Consider the following 16507-nt stretch of genomic DNA (forward strand, 5'->3'; position numbering starts at 1 on the left):
CTCTAGAAACAAGTAGCTGTTATTACATAATAAGTACCTATACTAAGATTGTGTAAAATACTAGAATACAAGAAAATTGTAGACTTTTGGTGCGATCGCGAGGAGCTTAGTTGTGTGCATTGTTTTATTTTGTAAATTTATTGTTTTTTTAGGCGCAAAAGTATAATAAGAGTGCATTATCAGCTATTAAGCTGTGAAAATGCACTAATAGGGAAAATGAACCAAAGCCGCTGGACGTATCTTCTCGGCTTTTTCCAAAGAGTGTGCTGAAAAAGTCTTAGTAAATAAATACGATTTTACTGAAACTTTATTTCAACTCATCTCAATCTCATTTCATTTAATTACATCCCAAATGATGAGTCTTATCTTCATCTCATTACGCTTTATTTAATTTTTCTTAAATTTAACAGAGTAGACAAAACATTATGGTGTGATACCTTCGCTTTTTCAGTTGGAGAAATTGAAAAACAACCTGGTACATAGATAATGTACTATGTGTGAGTATTGTCTACAGTGGTCTCGAACCTACCGATTTTTCGGCATTTCTACTGATATGGGCTCTGTTCTACCGAAATACCGAAATATAACGATTTTTCTACGATTTCAGAGTATACATGGAAATTCTCCCGATTTTTCTACCGATTTGACACTTTTACACATTATTGATCCAAAAAATGTTAAAATTGGCAAAACTACTTCGATACTTCTTAAGAGAAGGCTCTTTCCCAATATTGTTCACAGCAATGATTTCCAGGAAATTGATATAGAGTGGCGCATTTTAAGAAATTGTGAACAAATCAAAACATTTCCTAATGATGTAAAACTATTTTGGGATGAAGTAACTTTACTAAAACGTGGCGATGAAACTCAAATGTTTCCTTTGTTGTCTAATTTCATCCTTAATATTTTCTATTCATCCGCTAACGTTGAACGCATATTTTCACATATTAATCTTTTGAAAACAAAACAGCGAAATGGGCTGTCCACTGAATAAATCACTGGTCTATTATATGCAAAACGACTCTTTAATACAGCTAATTGTTATGATTTTGAAATTAATTCGACGATGACTGCAGCTATGGCCAAACAATATTGGTATAAAAATTTATTATTCTTAAATATGATTGTTATAAATTAGTCTGTTTTTTTTTCAATAAATAAACGACTTCGATTGAATGTTGTATATTTTTTGAAAAATACCGATTTTGGATACAAAATAGTACAAATATACCGATTTTAGTTGGCAAGTCTACCGATTTCGCTTTATGACGTTCGAGAACACTGATTGTCTATGGTGAGTGGAGGCTGTATGGGCTTAGATCCCCTTGCCTTTCCTAACAAGGAAAAATTGTACTAACGAAGAAAAATGTCTATGGTGTTATTTATTTTGCTATTTGTTTGCTATGAGCTAACCTGGTATTAAAGTTTATAAAAAAAATCAAAATGCCTCAGAGTTAACTAAAATTCATACGCAACATTAAGTCCACAAAGGTAATATGAAATCATAAACGTGCAAAATAAATGGTTATTTATTTTGCTTTCAACACTTATTATTTGTATATTTGTACCTAGATGATTCACCTTTATCATTAATCAATGAAAAGCACTAACAAAATTGTGATCTGAACTCCAGACAAACATACCTGCTTATTTACCACTTCTTTTCTTTTTGGAAATTATTTATTTGAAGCGATGTCAGAAGCTTGTAATTCAAATGCTGAAGATTCGAGAACTGTATGCAAATACGGCGAAAAGTGTTATCAAAAAAATCCCGAGCACCACAAAAAATACAAACATCCAGGGCAAGCAGGAGCTTTTGAGAAAAAAAATGAGAAGAATCCCGGAAAGCTCAGAGAAAAACGTTTTAATCCATATTCGAGCGATGACAAACCTGCTAAGCAGCATAAAGTAGGAGATAAAAAACCTGACATCGAATTAGAAAATGGATCTGGTACATCAGAGAGCAGTACAGTAGTAAAGATTGACACGGTTAATCCAATCCACGCACTGAAGCTCCCTAAAAACATAACTTATTATGACAGTTCTGATCATTCAGTACTAAAAGAATTGTTTCTGGTAAAAATGCCTTCTGATTTCTACAAATTTTTCGATTGCTTAAACACTGATGATGCAATTGTTAAAATATGTTCATCTGTGAATTTAGAACTGATTGGGCCCTTTGAGTTGTTGTTAGGAAAATTACCTCAATTAGATGACAAAGAATTATATTTAGTGCACTGGAGATTTTTCTATGATCCCCCTGAATTTCAGGTGAGTAACATCTTAACATATCTTAAAACAATATTAACGCTTGAAAGGCAAACGTGACTAAGCGAAAATGCGTGAACTTTACAGGAGACTAATTTAAAGTTGAAATACCTCAAAAAAAATTTATTTTAACGAATCCAGCTGTAGTAGAATCTAGCTAGTAGCTGTAGGATTGAAATGATTTTAATAGACCTAGTTTTTTTTTTTTTTAACATCGAAAATGGTTATTGCCGTTCATTTATCTACAAAGCAGTTATTGTTGCTTAGTCACTTTTGCCTTTCAAGTGTCGATATGATCCAAAAGGATTTAATATATACAAGTTTTTATTTATTTATTGCTTAGATGGGTGGACGAGCTCACAGCCCACCTGGTGTTAAGTGGTTACTGGAGCCCATAGACATCTACAATGTAAATGCGCCACCCACCTTGAGATATAAGTTCTAAGGTCTCAGTATAGTTAGATAGGGGGATAGGGGGATTAGATATAGGGGGTCGAAGTTGCATAACGTCCGTAGGAGATTACCCACCGCTATCCTACACGTGACCCCTGGGTGGTGCTAATAGTGCAACAACCTGGCAACCGAACTGTCCTCCTGAGGATCTCCCGGTTCCAACTACACTGCGTCAATTATAAAACCCTAATCACAAACTATAAATTTCAATTATAACCACGCAGTGTAAACGAATGCCATACGATAAATAAATAAATAGTATAGTTACAACGGCTGCCCCACCCTTCAAACCGAAATGCATTACTGCTTCACGGCAGAAATAGGCGGGGCGGTGGTACCTACCCGTGCGGACTCACAAGAGGTCCTACCACCAGTAAAAAAACTTAAAGAATCAAACTTAAAGAAACAAAACAAAACAAACAAAGAATCAAAGTAATCTCAGAAATCACTTTGTATACATATAAATTATTGATATATGGTGCATTTGATTGTAAATGGTTATTATCACTCATGGAAGTCTGCAATGCTAGAAGTATAACCAACCTGTGGTCTATCATTGAGTGCACAAACCCTATTTGTAGAAAGACCTCTTATAGTGCCCAGGAAACACAGAGGAGGGAAGTTTATTCCAAAGCCAGATAGTACCTAGCAGAAAATCTCCAGAAACTCACATTGGATGAATGCAGTGGTGTGATGGGAAAAAAATAGTTAATAGGATCATTGTGATCAATTCCTAGAGATCTGCATATGAATCAGTAAGACATATCAGATTAGAAATATCGACATATAGATATGTATAATACAGAAATATAGAATATTTCAGATAGATTGTTGATGACTGAAGAAATAATATAATTTCTTTAATTTTAGGCTGTTTTGAAAATAAAAGGTAAAAGTGAATATCACATTGGATACTTTAGAGATGACCCAAACGATGAGCCAGTCTTCTTAGCGAGCAATGATAGTGCGAAAGACTGCCAAATTAAACCATTGGCTGATAATATTTTTGGGGCTGTATAGCAAGTATCAAAATATTTCTTTTTCATTCCATAATTTTTTTTGTTATTTATCACTTCATTTTTTATTTAAGTCTTAATAAAATTTTAGCAAAAGAATAAGAACATTAATTACTCATATATTTTGGGGGCTTAAAGGATTCCAGATTCTGCTAAAGTCTTTATTAACTCTCCACTGTAACTGGTGGTAGGACCTCTTGTGAGTCCGCGCGGGTAGATACCACCACCCTGCCTATTTCTGCCGTGAAGCAGTAATGTGTTTCAGTTTGAAGGCTGGGGCAGCCGTTGTAACTATAGTTGAGACCTTAGAGCTTATATCTCAAGGTGGGTGGCGCATTTACGTTGTAGATGTCTATGGGCTCCAGTAACCACTTAACACCAGGTGGGCTGTGAGCTCGTCCATCCATCTAAGCAATAAAAAAAGATATTTTTGAGATGTTTAACCTTAAACTGATCTGTTGTACACCCTAGTATGCTATTTTGACAGGGTGAACCATTCTATAACATTTATTTTATTTTTATTTCTTTATGTTTTTCAAATTGACTTTAAAGGTGGACAATCATGGTCAACACCAATGGGGCGAACCATTTCGTCAAAGAACTTTCTCATTTAACTTCATAACAGTCAAATATTAAAATACTTAAATAATAATAATAAGTAAAGGTAGATTCTCATATGTAGTATGAAGCAGTCACCATAGCATAAAGTAATGTGAAAAAATGTTTAAATAAACAATATATGCTTATTGGCAGAAAAAAAACTTTGAATTACGGCAGTAGCTGCTGAATTTACAGCCCCAATATATCTTTTACTTATAGTTTTATGCTATTTACTTATAAAGTTATGGTAAACCATGCTGGTTCATGAAGACTATGTGTTGTATGTGCATACTAGTTTATATTTCTTTAGAAAACTATATTAAAGTAAATTGAAGGAAATTAAGTCTCAAAAACCATAATTGTTTTCAGTTTGCACTTGAAAAACGAAAATAAGTCACCATTCACGGCATTGGCGTGTAAAAAGTTAATGGAAACAATAAAAAAATATGCAGACGAACATAACTTTTCTCTGAATCCCTATGATATGAAGAAAAGAAAGTCAACAATCTTGACAAACAGTTTTCATCGAGCTGGTATTGTTGTGCCTTATAATAAGAAAACTCAACTTGGTTATAGACCTCTGGTCGAAAATGATGGTCAGTATTTTTTCTTTTAATTGCCGTAGATGAGCAAAATCATAATCTATACATATAAATAAAATTAGAGTGTCTGTTCGTAGTATTGAAATAATCGCTTTTTACTACATGCATATGAATATACAGTACATACACCAAAATAACATTTTTTACAATTTTTGTCTGTCTGGCTGTTTGTTCTGGCTAATCTCTGGAACGGCTGGAGCGATTTTGATGAGACTTTCACTAATAGGTAGCTGATGATATAAGGAGTAACTTAGGCTACTTTTTTAATTTATTGCCGCAGTTATTGTCGTACCGCGCGCAATATGGCGGGACTCCCCATCAATATTAAAATTTAATGTTTCCGAAGCGAAGCGAGGGCGGGTCGCCAGTACATTATAATTTGAGATATACAACCCACTTTAAGAGATGAGGTCATTGAAATCTTTACAATGAGTGTCTCGCCCTTCAAACTGGAATGTATGATGTACTGACTAGGACATAATACCAACCTGTGTGAGCTAAGCTGCCCTACCAATTATCAATTAGACTATTACAATTAATTTAGTTTAATCAATAGGTTATTTTTACATAAATACACATTAAAATAATGTTTCAGTTAATTTGAAAAAGTTATTTGATAAGCTGCAGGCGGCCAAAACTCAAAGTGAAAAGGACAATTTATTGTCTGATTTACAGCCAATTATAACATACGCCAGCATAGCGATGGATGAGTGTGACTTTGGAACTGGTGTGGAAATGGGAATCAATCTTTTTTGTTCTGGTTTAAAGGAGTTAGAATCTAATGTTTTGGGTTGCATTTGTCCAGCATATAATCTTTTGAATAGAGGAGAATTCAGTAAAATTATACAGGTATGCAATGGTTTTTGTCACTAAAACATTTATAATAATTATCATAATTGAGGCCTATAAAATCAAAGGCGGCTAAACGCCACAATGTCGTGAAATGGATTAACAATGGCCCTATTTTGTTTAGTTAATCGGACACGCTTTAGTGTTTTCATGTTATAACAAATGCAGCTAAATCTCACGACAAATTCAGTTCAAAATTTTTATTTTTACTCAGTACTAAGTACTAATAAACGAAGTTTTATCATTTGGTGGTAGGACCTCTTGTGAGTCCGCACGGGTAGGTACCACCGTCCTGCCTGCCTATTTCTGCCGTGAAGCAGTAATGCGTGTCGGTTTGAAGGGTGGGGCAGCCGTTGTGACTATACTGAGACCTTAGAACTATATCTCAAGGTGTGTGGCGCATTTACGTTGTAGATGTCTATGGGCTCCAGTAACCACTTAACACCAGGTGGGCTGTGAGCTCGTCCACACATCTAATAAAAATAAAATTAAAAAATAATAATTAAAATTCAGATTATTAGTAATATTCTCATTCTTTATAAATCTGTTTTAAAATAAAGAATATCGTAGCTATTCGAACAAAGTTATTTCAGCGTGTTGCTAACACTGGCCCTAGCAAGAGCAGTACTTCAATGGATCGGGAGGAACCGTAATGACGGGTTCAGGGACGATTTTTGTAGTTTACCTGAATATTTGACAGACTTGGATTTAGCTGCCTTTGATTTTATAGGCCTCAATTGTTAATTGTATTAAACTATGGTACAGTACCCGACTATAAGTATTTTACATCGACATTTGGAATCATATTCGGCTAATTTAAGTTTTGTAGACAACGTTGTCCAAATACGGTAACGTACAGTCCTAATACATACAGGGCTGTAGTGCTTCCTGGGACAGTGGCAAGGCCCTACGAAGACGAAATTAGATGATGGTCTCTTTCCAAAGATATTTATCGCCGGAACTATGTTGTGTTCTGTAGCAAATTGCACAGAAATATTTTGTAAAAATTTTAGACATAATTATTACAAAAATAATAAGATATTCAGTTTAGATGTATCCCATAAGCATTAGTTTGTGAATTTTTTAGTCGTTTGTGATTTTCCTCCTAGCGTCATAAAGCAAAAAAATAATCAGATCCACTTTATTGAAAATTGTAAGATGATTGTATAAGGTTTGGGGAGACTTCAGTAATGTTGCCTTAGGCTCTGCTTAATCCTTTAAGACATTAAATAAGACCAATAAAGTGGGCTTCAATTTCAGCTAGTTACATCGCGAACTGAAGCTAGAATAGGTCATCCTGCTATCATATCATGATGTACCCGCTGTATTGAGTGACAGTGGATTTTAGCCACTACAGCTCCGACCTGTCCTTGAACACTAACCGAAGTCCGAAAGTCCAGCTTCCTACTGTCCCAAAAAAAAAGCTTTGGTTTCTCAAAGAGATAGAAGTAGAAAAAAAAACGGAATCTAATCATTTTCAATCCATTTGCAGGCGCACATGAAGTATCGTCGGAAGGGACCAAATGTTTCATTGTTAAATCTTTTCGAACACTAAATATTATACATTTTTTGAAGTATTTTTTGAAATGTTGTACTTAAATAAATATTAAATAATGATTTGTACCAGTTTAATTTTCGACCCGGTTTTATCGGAATCCACAAATTAAAAAATCACATTTATTTGCTCTCTCTCTTTCAATGCAAGTGGTTTTTCTTAAGTTATGAGATTTCGATCAGATAATAGATTCTGCGAAGTCGAAGTATCACTCTGGCTATGGCCAGTGTCAACAAACACTCTCAGGTTGACTACTGGTGGTAGGACCTCTTGTGAGTCCGCGCGGGTAGGTACCACCACCCTGCCTATTTCTGCCGTGAAGCAGTAATGCGTTTCGGTTTGAAGGATGGGGCAGCCGTTGTAACTATACTGAGATCTTAGAACTTATATCTCGAGGTGGGTGGCGCATTTACGTTGTAGATGTCTATGGGCTCCAGTAATGACTTAGCACCAGGTGGGCTGTGAGTTCGTCCATTCATCTAAGCAATAAAAATAAAAAGGCCGTGAGCCCATTTACCAGGCAGAGCGTAGTCGGAATAGCCTCTCAGGCTGCCAGCGAATAAGTAGGGGGGAAAAAACCTAGTTATACTGACTAATTTCTAATTAGCAGTTATAATTGATGTGTAAGGCCGAGTCCGAAGTAATATTTTATTATTACATCATCATCTCAATATCGTGTAAGCCGGCTCACCCGGTATTAAATTGTTAACGGAGCCCATAGAAATCGACAACATAAATGCCGTCAACTCATCTTCAGACAAGAGTCTTAAGTCTCCGTTTTAGCGTATTATAGCCTTCAAACCGAAATGCATTACTGCTTCACAGCAGAAATAGACAGGACACCTACACATGCAGGCTCACAAGAGCCATTTACCATTAAAAAATAAATTTTGTTTAACGATGGGCCGGCTAAAACTTAACAAAATAAAAAGATTAAACTATTGTTACACTACATACGTCTCAGCGGGTTAGTTGTAGCCTCGCAATAGCTGGCAGTCCTTATGTGACGCTGGCAATTCACCACCGGGGTGGTCAATTTTCGTGGCCTATGAAAAATGGTAATCGCATCGTTATCACTGGTGGTAGGACCTCTTGGGAGTCCGCACGGGTAGGTACCACCACCCCAGCCTATTTCCGCCGTGAAGCAGTAATGCGTTTCAGTTCGAAGGGTGGGGTAGCCGTTGTAACTATACTGAAACCTTAGAACTTATATCTCGAGGTGGGTGGCGCATTTACGTTGTAGATGTCTATGGGCTCCAGTAACCACTTAACACCAGGTGGGCTGTGAGCTCGTCCATCCATCTAAGCAATAAATTAAAAAAAAAACCTCGAATCTTGGCATCAAACTTAAAATCAGGTTGGATAAGAGCTCTTCAGGTCACCTACGCAAACAAAGAAATAGACTATCCACATTCAATGGATACATTGTTTACATAGCAATGTTTTCTTTCGTTTAAGAGACGCAGAAGTACTAACCCAACACAGACCTCTAATATTATTTACTAAGATTGACCGAAAATCCCAGATCGCGTAATGCAGTAATTGTCAACCGCTAACCACTCGACCAAATAGACGATAAAAAAATTATAATAAATATACTCAATTAACAGGATCGAATAACATCGATGTTAGAGACATGCTAGAAATAACTTCTGACACGAAAACACATAAAAAAATAACATTTATTTACTGTTTTTGCTCGCAATTTATTTTTAAAGACCAACCGATGTGGCGTCTGCAGTCTAATGAACCAAAGTTTGAACAGTAACATTATTTAGGCTGGTTATTTCAAATGGACAAGGAAAGTGATAATAATTTAAAGCTTATTAGATATTTTTCCTACAATCAAAAATAACAACACATGTATTGAGCTACAAAATTTTATTTTGTTACGAAACAAAATGTATCAGTCCATATTTTCGCAATTTACCAAAGAAACGTAAAATCACAGAATCATTTGTCTTTTTTTTTCAAATTGAAATATAAGATTACAAATCACGAGCTGCCGTGGCTTAATGTTTTTAACATTTTTCGAAATTTTTAAGCACACCTGCACCAATCCGCTTTTTCGGTTTAAAGAATAGACAACCGTTATTATAACCTACAATGTCTTCAACGGTTCAAGATTCAAGGTTCGCGGCGGCATAACCACATCTCATATTGTGGGTCTAACACTAATTGGGGGCGTCTTGCCTATCTGCAGCAATCAAATCGATTAAGCATTGAAAATTAATGAATTTCCTGGGTTTTTTTTACAAGCAACACTTAATATATTATAGTAAAATTTTTGATTAGACACAAGTTTTTGCCAATATTTATAACTCGTATGAGTGTCGGGAGCAGTTGGGCGGGTCGGGCTGGTGGGCAGTTCGGCATCGGGACAAAGTACACAAGGACTTTATTCCTTCGGTTTCTCGGCTGTTGTTAGATTTAGAAAGAGCGCTATCGGACAGTGGTCGCTGCCATACACCTTGTCGCGGATGACGTTGTCGCAGACCGACGGAATCAGTCTGTCGGAAACTATGAAGTAATCCAAACGCCTGGAACGAACAAGAAACGCGTTAATTTGCATCTTTATAACTAACCTTTTTATGCGCTTCAACGAACTGATATTGGTTTATCGATAAGTTGCAATTTTTAACTGACTTCCAAAAAAAAGGAAGTTATCAATTCGATAATCTTTTTTTCAATTTGCGTTGTTTCAGAACGTTTTTCTTGAGTTGATTTTGATAATACTTTTTTTATTTGAAAACTGGTGTTAATCATGTGATCCCATATAAATTTTATCAAGATCTGAGCAGAAGTTTTGGAGTTATTCCTAATGACGCATATTTCATTGAAATCGACTTATTTAGATAAAATCAGTTTTTTTTTCCTACCTAAGCTGATAGCCTTGAGAGGCTATATCAGCGTCGCCTTAACTAGTAGGTGAGCTCACGGGGCTCAAGCCTGATGACGTTGCTAACACGAACCCTAGCCTTGCTTCGCAGAATCTACCACCGGATCGGAAACGCGACCCACTGAGAAGATCCGGCGAGAAACTCAGTGGGCTGTGTTTGAGGGTTAATTTACTCGTCGAGCCCTTCGTCACAAGCGACGGGTTCGAAGAGAACGGTGACCGGTGTTTGAGGTACCTAAAAGCACCGTTAGTGGATCGGGAGGATCCGAAATGACGTGATTGGGGCGACGTCGACTGCTTTCCATTCTGTCAGCAGGATCGGGAATGTTTTTTTCATTATTGATTGCATAGATGGGTGTGAAGCGGTTACCGGAGCCCACAAACCGACGCGTTGTGGTGACCAATATGCCACCAAGCGCTTGATGTGAACCATCTTACTGGTGGCAGCGCGCCCGCTCGGTCTGCCTATTTATGATGACTTTCAATTAATTATGTATACGGGTTCAGATAATCACTTAATACCGAATGATCGTGTGCTTGACCACACATATCGAAAAAAAAAACATTGTTTTTTTTATTGCTTAGATGGGTGGACGAGCTCACAGCCCACCTGGTGTTAAGTGGTCACTAGAGCCCATAGACATCTACGACGTAAATGTGCCACCCACCTTGAGATATCAGTTCTAAGGTCTCAGCATAGTTACAACGGCTGCCCCACCCTTCAGACCCAAACGCATTACTGCTTCACGGCAGAAATAGGCAGGGCGGCGGTACCTACCCGCGCGGACTCACAAGAGATCCTACCATTAGTACAATAGTATGTTAAATAGATGAAAAATACGATTGGTGTAAGCTAAAACATTGTGTTCGTATGCAAAAATAAGCGTGACATTTTAAAGTTAATCTCACCATCCGACGTTCTTCGAACGGGAATTCATCATGTACGTCCAGAAAGTGTACGAGCCCGTCTGGTCGGGGTGGAAATGTCGGAAGGTGTCGACGAACCCGTCGCCGAGCAGCTGCGTCATGCCGGCGCGCTCCTCGTCCGTGAAGCCGGCATTCTTTCTGTTCGTCTTCGGATTCGCTAAATCTGTAACGAGTTGAAAATTACAATAAGAATTATACAAACAATAAACCGACTGTTTAAACTTATTAACTCACCGATTTCCTTATGGGAAACGTTCATGTCGCCGCATATTATCACAGGTTTCTTCTTATCTAATTCTTTGACGTGTTTGAGGAATTCCTCGTTCCATCGCAGCCTTTTGGGCATTGTGACTAGTTTCCGGCCCGCGTTCGGTACGTACGTACAAATCAAGTAAAACTGTTCGTACTCCGCCGTTATAATGCGACCTTCATCGTCCAGCTCTTCATTTTGCAAGCCATATTTGACATTCATCGCTAGCTTTGTCGTGTAAATGCCTACGCCTGCGTAGCCATCTTTGTCCCCGGCCAACCAGTACGCATGATAGCCTGGAACATTAGCCACTTCGTCTGGCAATTTGTCCGTTGCACATTTCGTCTCTTGCAAACAGAAAATGTCCGGCTTCTCGTATTTGATGTAATCCAAGCCTCCTTTGCTCATCCACGCTCTGATCCCGTCAACGTTCCAACTCGCTATCTTGAAGTTCCATTCTTTGCCTTGCGTCGTCTTCGATTCATTTGTAAAGTCAATATCTTCGTAATTTGTCGTGGATTTATTCTTGGGCGGTGCTTTCTTTTTCGCGTCTTCGGTGTTCACTGAAATTTGCATTGTTTGAAATGAATACGCAAATCATTGCGTTACCCATTGCCGCCACACATTAAAATATTATTTGAATATTCATAAGATACTCATGCAAAATATAAATAAGTGTACCGAGCACTTAAATTTTTAATTCTTTTCATTTCATTTAAATATGTAATGCAAATATGTAATATACTTAATAGGCGTGCATTTTTTCATATAGTAGACCGATTACATATTTAACCTTTTAATTCGAAGTGCCATGCGAGCGAGGATACGAGTACCACCTTAAATCGAACCACATACATAAATGTTTCAAGGCCGAACACAAAAATCATTCAAATTCGCTAACAGTTCAAACATAGGATATGTATTTACGATTTCATATTATTACGCGTGCTATTTCGATAAGGGCATTGACCTCTTAATAAACAACTGCTAAAATTTGCCATTTGTCTACAAATAAGATAACTTTATTTACTCTTTTGCGTACGTAACGGTGTTCTGTTATAAACTCGAAATTATATTTTTGTTTTATTTTTTTGATAACATGCTTTTACGGACTCTCATATGCTTCCATTTAAGGCGATACCGTTCTCACCCCGTTATTTTCAAATACAAGCTGTAGCAATTCGTAGCGGTCACGTTTTGTTTCAACAGAACTTTTCCAGTTAATAATGTATCCAATTACAAACTCCGAGATGAACTTGACTACTATTAGATGTTTCCACAAGCGTCAGTGACGTCAGACATTAGCACGGGAAGCTGTTACTCTAGCCCAGCCTATGACCACAAACAATGACCAATGACCAAACATGGATTGCCCAGACTCATATGCTCATCAACCTTTAATGGCTATATATTAAAAGAATTAAACATGCAACAAATAAGCAGATTAAAATAACCTATTTGAACAATGAATTGTTGTGTTACTACTATAATATTATTTATAGAACCCATCATTGTTCAGTTTATATTCAGAGTATGGCATTCTGAGAAATAAGCAAATTAAGGACATTAGGAAGGAGCACTTTTTATCAAGCAAGATGTTCCACTAAAATATCAGAAATTAATACTATTTGTAATTAATAGTACCTTTTATATCCCCATTTTTTTATTAGTAAGGTTATATTGCATCACCAAAGTTTAGTTATCACTCTACACTACGTCATTTATGTATATACAACAAAATTAACCAAGGTATAGAAAATAAAGCATTCCATATAAATATTTAGAAAACCTTTTATTGTTGAAATATTTCAAACACACTTATAATCATAATAACACTGAACAATGTCAATTATATTTTCTAATTGAATGTACTAATTACCCTTTTCTTCGACAGGCTTGCGTCGACGTTTTGTAGTTGGCTCACCAGTGTCCTGTGGCTCCTCATGGGATTCAGCAGATACTTCTGCCTTCTTTTGACCCCGCCTTCCTTTTGCAGGCTTTGGTTCAGGTTTTTCCTCTTCATCAACATTATCGTCTTCATTTTGTGCAGCTATAAACAAACAGTAGGCACTATGTTAAGTTTGTTAATACAAAACAAGCTTTCCAAGAAATATTATTGATTATGATGTTTATAAATTGGCAAATAAATTAGTGATTATAGTAAAAATAGTGAAAATTATAACAATATTACATTCTCCATAGATCTAATAGTTGACCATTATTAAAAAGTTTAATAACCTTTTTGTTTTTCATCTTTTTTTGTGACCTTCCTTTTCTTAGAAGCTGGTTCATCTTCCCTCACAGCATCATCAGTCTCTTCTTTGGCTGCTACTTTTTTGCCCTGATTTTTGCGACTTTTGGTTTCCTTCTTTTTTGGTTCCTCTACATTTTCCTCTTCTACTTCATCATCATCATTCTCTGCAGGCTTCTCAACAGCTTGGTTCTGAACTTTCTTCTTGCCTTTAGCAGCTTCTGGCTTTCCTTCATCCTCAACAGTTTCAGATATATCAGACTCAGCTTCTTCAGCTTTGGCTTTGCGTCCTCTGCCCCTACCTTTTGGTTTGTCTTCAACTTCATCTTCTATTTCTTGTTTAGGTTTCCTACCTCTGCCTGTTCTAGGCTCTGGTTTTTTAACTTCCTTTTTGGTTTGTTTCTTACGTCCCCTACCTGAAGGAACTTGTTCTTCTTCTATGTGACCATTTGTTTCTGAACCATCTTCACTAGGATTATTTTCCTCAGACACTGCCACTTCATCTTCAACTGAGGGTTCATCAGTAGATTTATTTTCCACCGGAGGTTCCTCTACATTCTTCTTCCTTCCTTTTTTTGGTGCTGTTTCCTCTATTTTACCATTCTCATCTTGTCCATTTGTGTCACCGGCAGCTTTCCTTCCGCGTTTGGTTTTCTTTTCAGATACAATGTTCTTTTCATCAACTTCAGCTTCTACAGACTCCGTTTCAGGATCTTCAACTACTTTTGCTTTGCCTCTTCCTTTTTTAGGTGCATCATTGTCTGCTACTTTTGCTTCTGCTGCTTTCTGCCACGTTTAAAAAGACACATTAAAAATCTAGTCAACTTTGGTTTCGGACAATTTATAAAGCGAATAAAATTTTGGCGCCATCGTTTCTTCAAGGGCATTTTCTATGATTTAAAAAATCGTTTCCTCAATCATATTTGTTATTACCCCGGTAAAAATATTAACAATTTAAGTACTACCTATTTTCGGAATATCAACTGTCACATCAAGTTGATATTTAATTTTATGAGGCGCCATAGTATTTACACATGTGAAAGCATGTCATTTTCCTGTTTCATGTGTCCAATTAAAATTCAAGATATGTGAAGAATAACCATTCAGATTAAATCCAATTGAAATAAAGAAAATTTTAAATACGATAGTCAAACATTCGTTAATGACGCACAATAGCATTCATCCCGAAAATATGTTTGCAGATAACAATGCAAATCAATTTGGATACTACGAACTTTATTTTTAGTGAAAGTACTGTAAGTTCAATACCTTAGCTTTTGCTGATCTTGGTGCCATGATCTAAGAAGATATATTTGTCTTCGTTATTACTGTAACAGTCTTATTACTAGAAGATAATTGGAATTCAAAAATAAAAAAACGCGTTAAACACCAATGGTGGCGGGCGAAATTTCCGGTAAAATGACAGATCACCCCTGCCGCCAATTTTTGCTGTCAAACATTGCACTGTAAGGTTTGAGTTGTCAAATGTCATAGATAGAACGGTACCATGGTACCTAGTCAAATAATAAAGTAGCAAGGGGCCTCCAGGTAGCACAAAAAAGACGCGTTAGCGTCGTGTTGCAGAAATAACCATTATTTTGAAAATTCAAGATGTCACATCCTTAATCACTCAACATTTGAACTACAATTATTAGTATCCTTAGCTTACTCAACATACTAATCCTTCTCATTTATAATAAATACTGAATAACAAGAAGAGTAACTACTAATTACTGATAGGCATATCTTATTTTAATGTTTGACACCGAACAAATGCATTAAATAGTTGAAAAATACATATAAACAAGTATAACACAAAACTAATATGGAACAGCAATATTAATAAATTAAGAGTCAAAAAGAAACGAAAAATCTGCAACGTTTGGCTAGTCCTAGATTTAAAAAAATGCAATCGGGATAACTGCAAAAAGTTCAGTACTTTTTTTTGGACACTGAAATTAAGATCTAACTATTGTATTGTTGCAATAAATATAATACATAGTTATAGCGGAGAGTGGTATATGTGTTACCGGCAATCTGTATAATTCAGGTATTCTATACAATACCTAGGTAATGTACAGAATACCTAAAACGTTAAGCTAATGTATGAAAATATATAATAGCCTCTCAAGGCTCTCAGCTTAGGTAGGAAAAAAAAAAAAATCGTATGTGGCTAGGTGATTCACTTATTCTTTTTTATTCGACTGAATTCCCATACGGCAACTGTATTAATTAATTAATACGTAGTATGGCAAATCCTCTGTCCCTACGGTAAATGTGGTAAAGATTCTACCCAAATTTCCGCAAAGGAGTCTCCCAGATAGGTGCGTAAACACCTCCGCCATTCAGCTCATCACTCTTTTCGGCCAGCCCATACCGTGGGCCTCAAAGGTCAAGTATCTAGGCGTCACCCTCGACATAGGAATGACATTCCGCCCCATATCAAGTCGGTGCGCCACAGAACCGCGTTCATAATAAGACGCCTCTATCTCATGATTAGCAAGCGAAGTAAATTGTCCCTTCGTAATAAGGTGACACTCATGACATATGTAAGTGTAGTGTTTGCTCACGCGACCCGCACTAGCTTAAAACTCCTTCAAATCATTCAATCCCGTTTTTGCAGGATGGCCGTGGTTCGTGAGACACGTGAATCTCCACGATAATATGGATCTAGAGTCTATCAGTAAGTATTTACAGTCGGCATCATTTCGAGAAAGCGGCACGACACGAAAAACCTCTCTTCGTTGCCGCCGGTAACTACATACCCAATACTGCGGACTGAATGATAAACAGTCGACGTTACCCTAAGCACGTCATTAAGGATCCTCCCGATCCAC

General features: G+C 36.7%; 2 protein-coding genes across 3 annotated transcripts; one reads left to right on the forward strand and one right to left on the reverse strand.

Annotated features, from left to right (window-relative positions):
• Window positions 1–1355: 1355 nt before the first annotated feature.
• LOC101739967 (histone PARylation factor 1) lies at window positions 1356–7405 on the forward strand. 2 transcript variants are annotated; one of them, XM_012691947.4, is made up of 6 exons: window positions 1357–1491; window positions 1573–2271; window positions 3592–3740; window positions 4707–4933; window positions 5535–5788; window positions 7281–7405. In XM_012691947.4, exons 2-6 carry the CDS (start codon window positions 1693–1695, stop codon window positions 7341–7343), a joined length of 1272 nt encoding a protein of 423 aa, XP_012547401.1. In that variant the 5' UTR covers window positions 1357–1491; window positions 1573–1692; the 3' UTR covers window positions 7344–7405. The 2 variants fall into 2 exon arrangements, with proteins under 2 accessions (XP_021204811.1, XP_012547401.1); XM_021349136.2 differs by having other exon boundaries at window positions 1356–2271.
• Window positions 7406–9209: 1804 nt separating this feature from the next.
• LOC101739740 (DNA-(apurinic or apyrimidinic site) endonuclease) lies at window positions 9210–15624 on the reverse strand. Its single transcript, XM_004927711.4, has 6 exons — window positions 14940–15624; window positions 13658–14456; window positions 13299–13469; window positions 11404–11982; window positions 11152–11332; window positions 9210–9883 (listed from the first exon to the last, which is right to left on the reverse strand). Exons 1-6 carry the CDS (start codon window positions 14964–14966, stop codon window positions 9742–9744), a joined length of 1899 nt encoding a protein of 632 aa, XP_004927768.1. The 5' UTR covers window positions 14967–15624; the 3' UTR covers window positions 9210–9741.
• Window positions 15625–16507: the final 883 nt, after the last annotated feature.

The sequence above is a fragment of the Bombyx mori genome, chromosome 13 (genome assembly GCF_030269925.1).
Source record: "Bombyx mori chromosome 13, ASM3026992v2".
In the NCBI taxonomy this organism is placed as follows: domain Eukaryota; kingdom Metazoa; phylum Arthropoda; class Insecta; order Lepidoptera; family Bombycidae; genus Bombyx; species Bombyx mori.

Bases quoted from the DNA above. Each gene is read 5' to 3' on its own strand.
- LOC101739967 (XM_021349136.2), top strand. From the start codon at position 1,693: ATGTCAGAAGCTTGTAATTCAAATGCTGAAGATTCGAGAACTGTATGC. The intron at 4,934-5,534 runs GTCAGTATTTTT...ATAATGTTTCAG, and splicing joins ACCTCTGGTCGAAAATGATG to TTAATTTGAAAAAGTTATTT. The intron at 5,789-7,280 runs GTATGCAATGGT...ATCCATTTGCAG, and splicing joins AATTCAGTAAAATTATACAG to GCGCACATGAAGTATCGTCG.
- LOC101739740 (XM_004927711.4), bottom strand. From the start codon at position 14,966: ATGGCACCAAGATCAGCAAAAGCTAAG. The intron at 14,457-14,939 runs GTATTGAACTTA...TAAACGTGGCAG, and splicing joins CAAGATCAGCAAAAGCTAAG to AAAGCAGCAGAAGCAAAAGT. The intron at 11,333-11,403 runs GTGAGTTAATAA...AACTCGTTACAG, and splicing joins CGTTTCCCATAAGGAAATCG to ATTTAGCGAATCCGAAGACG.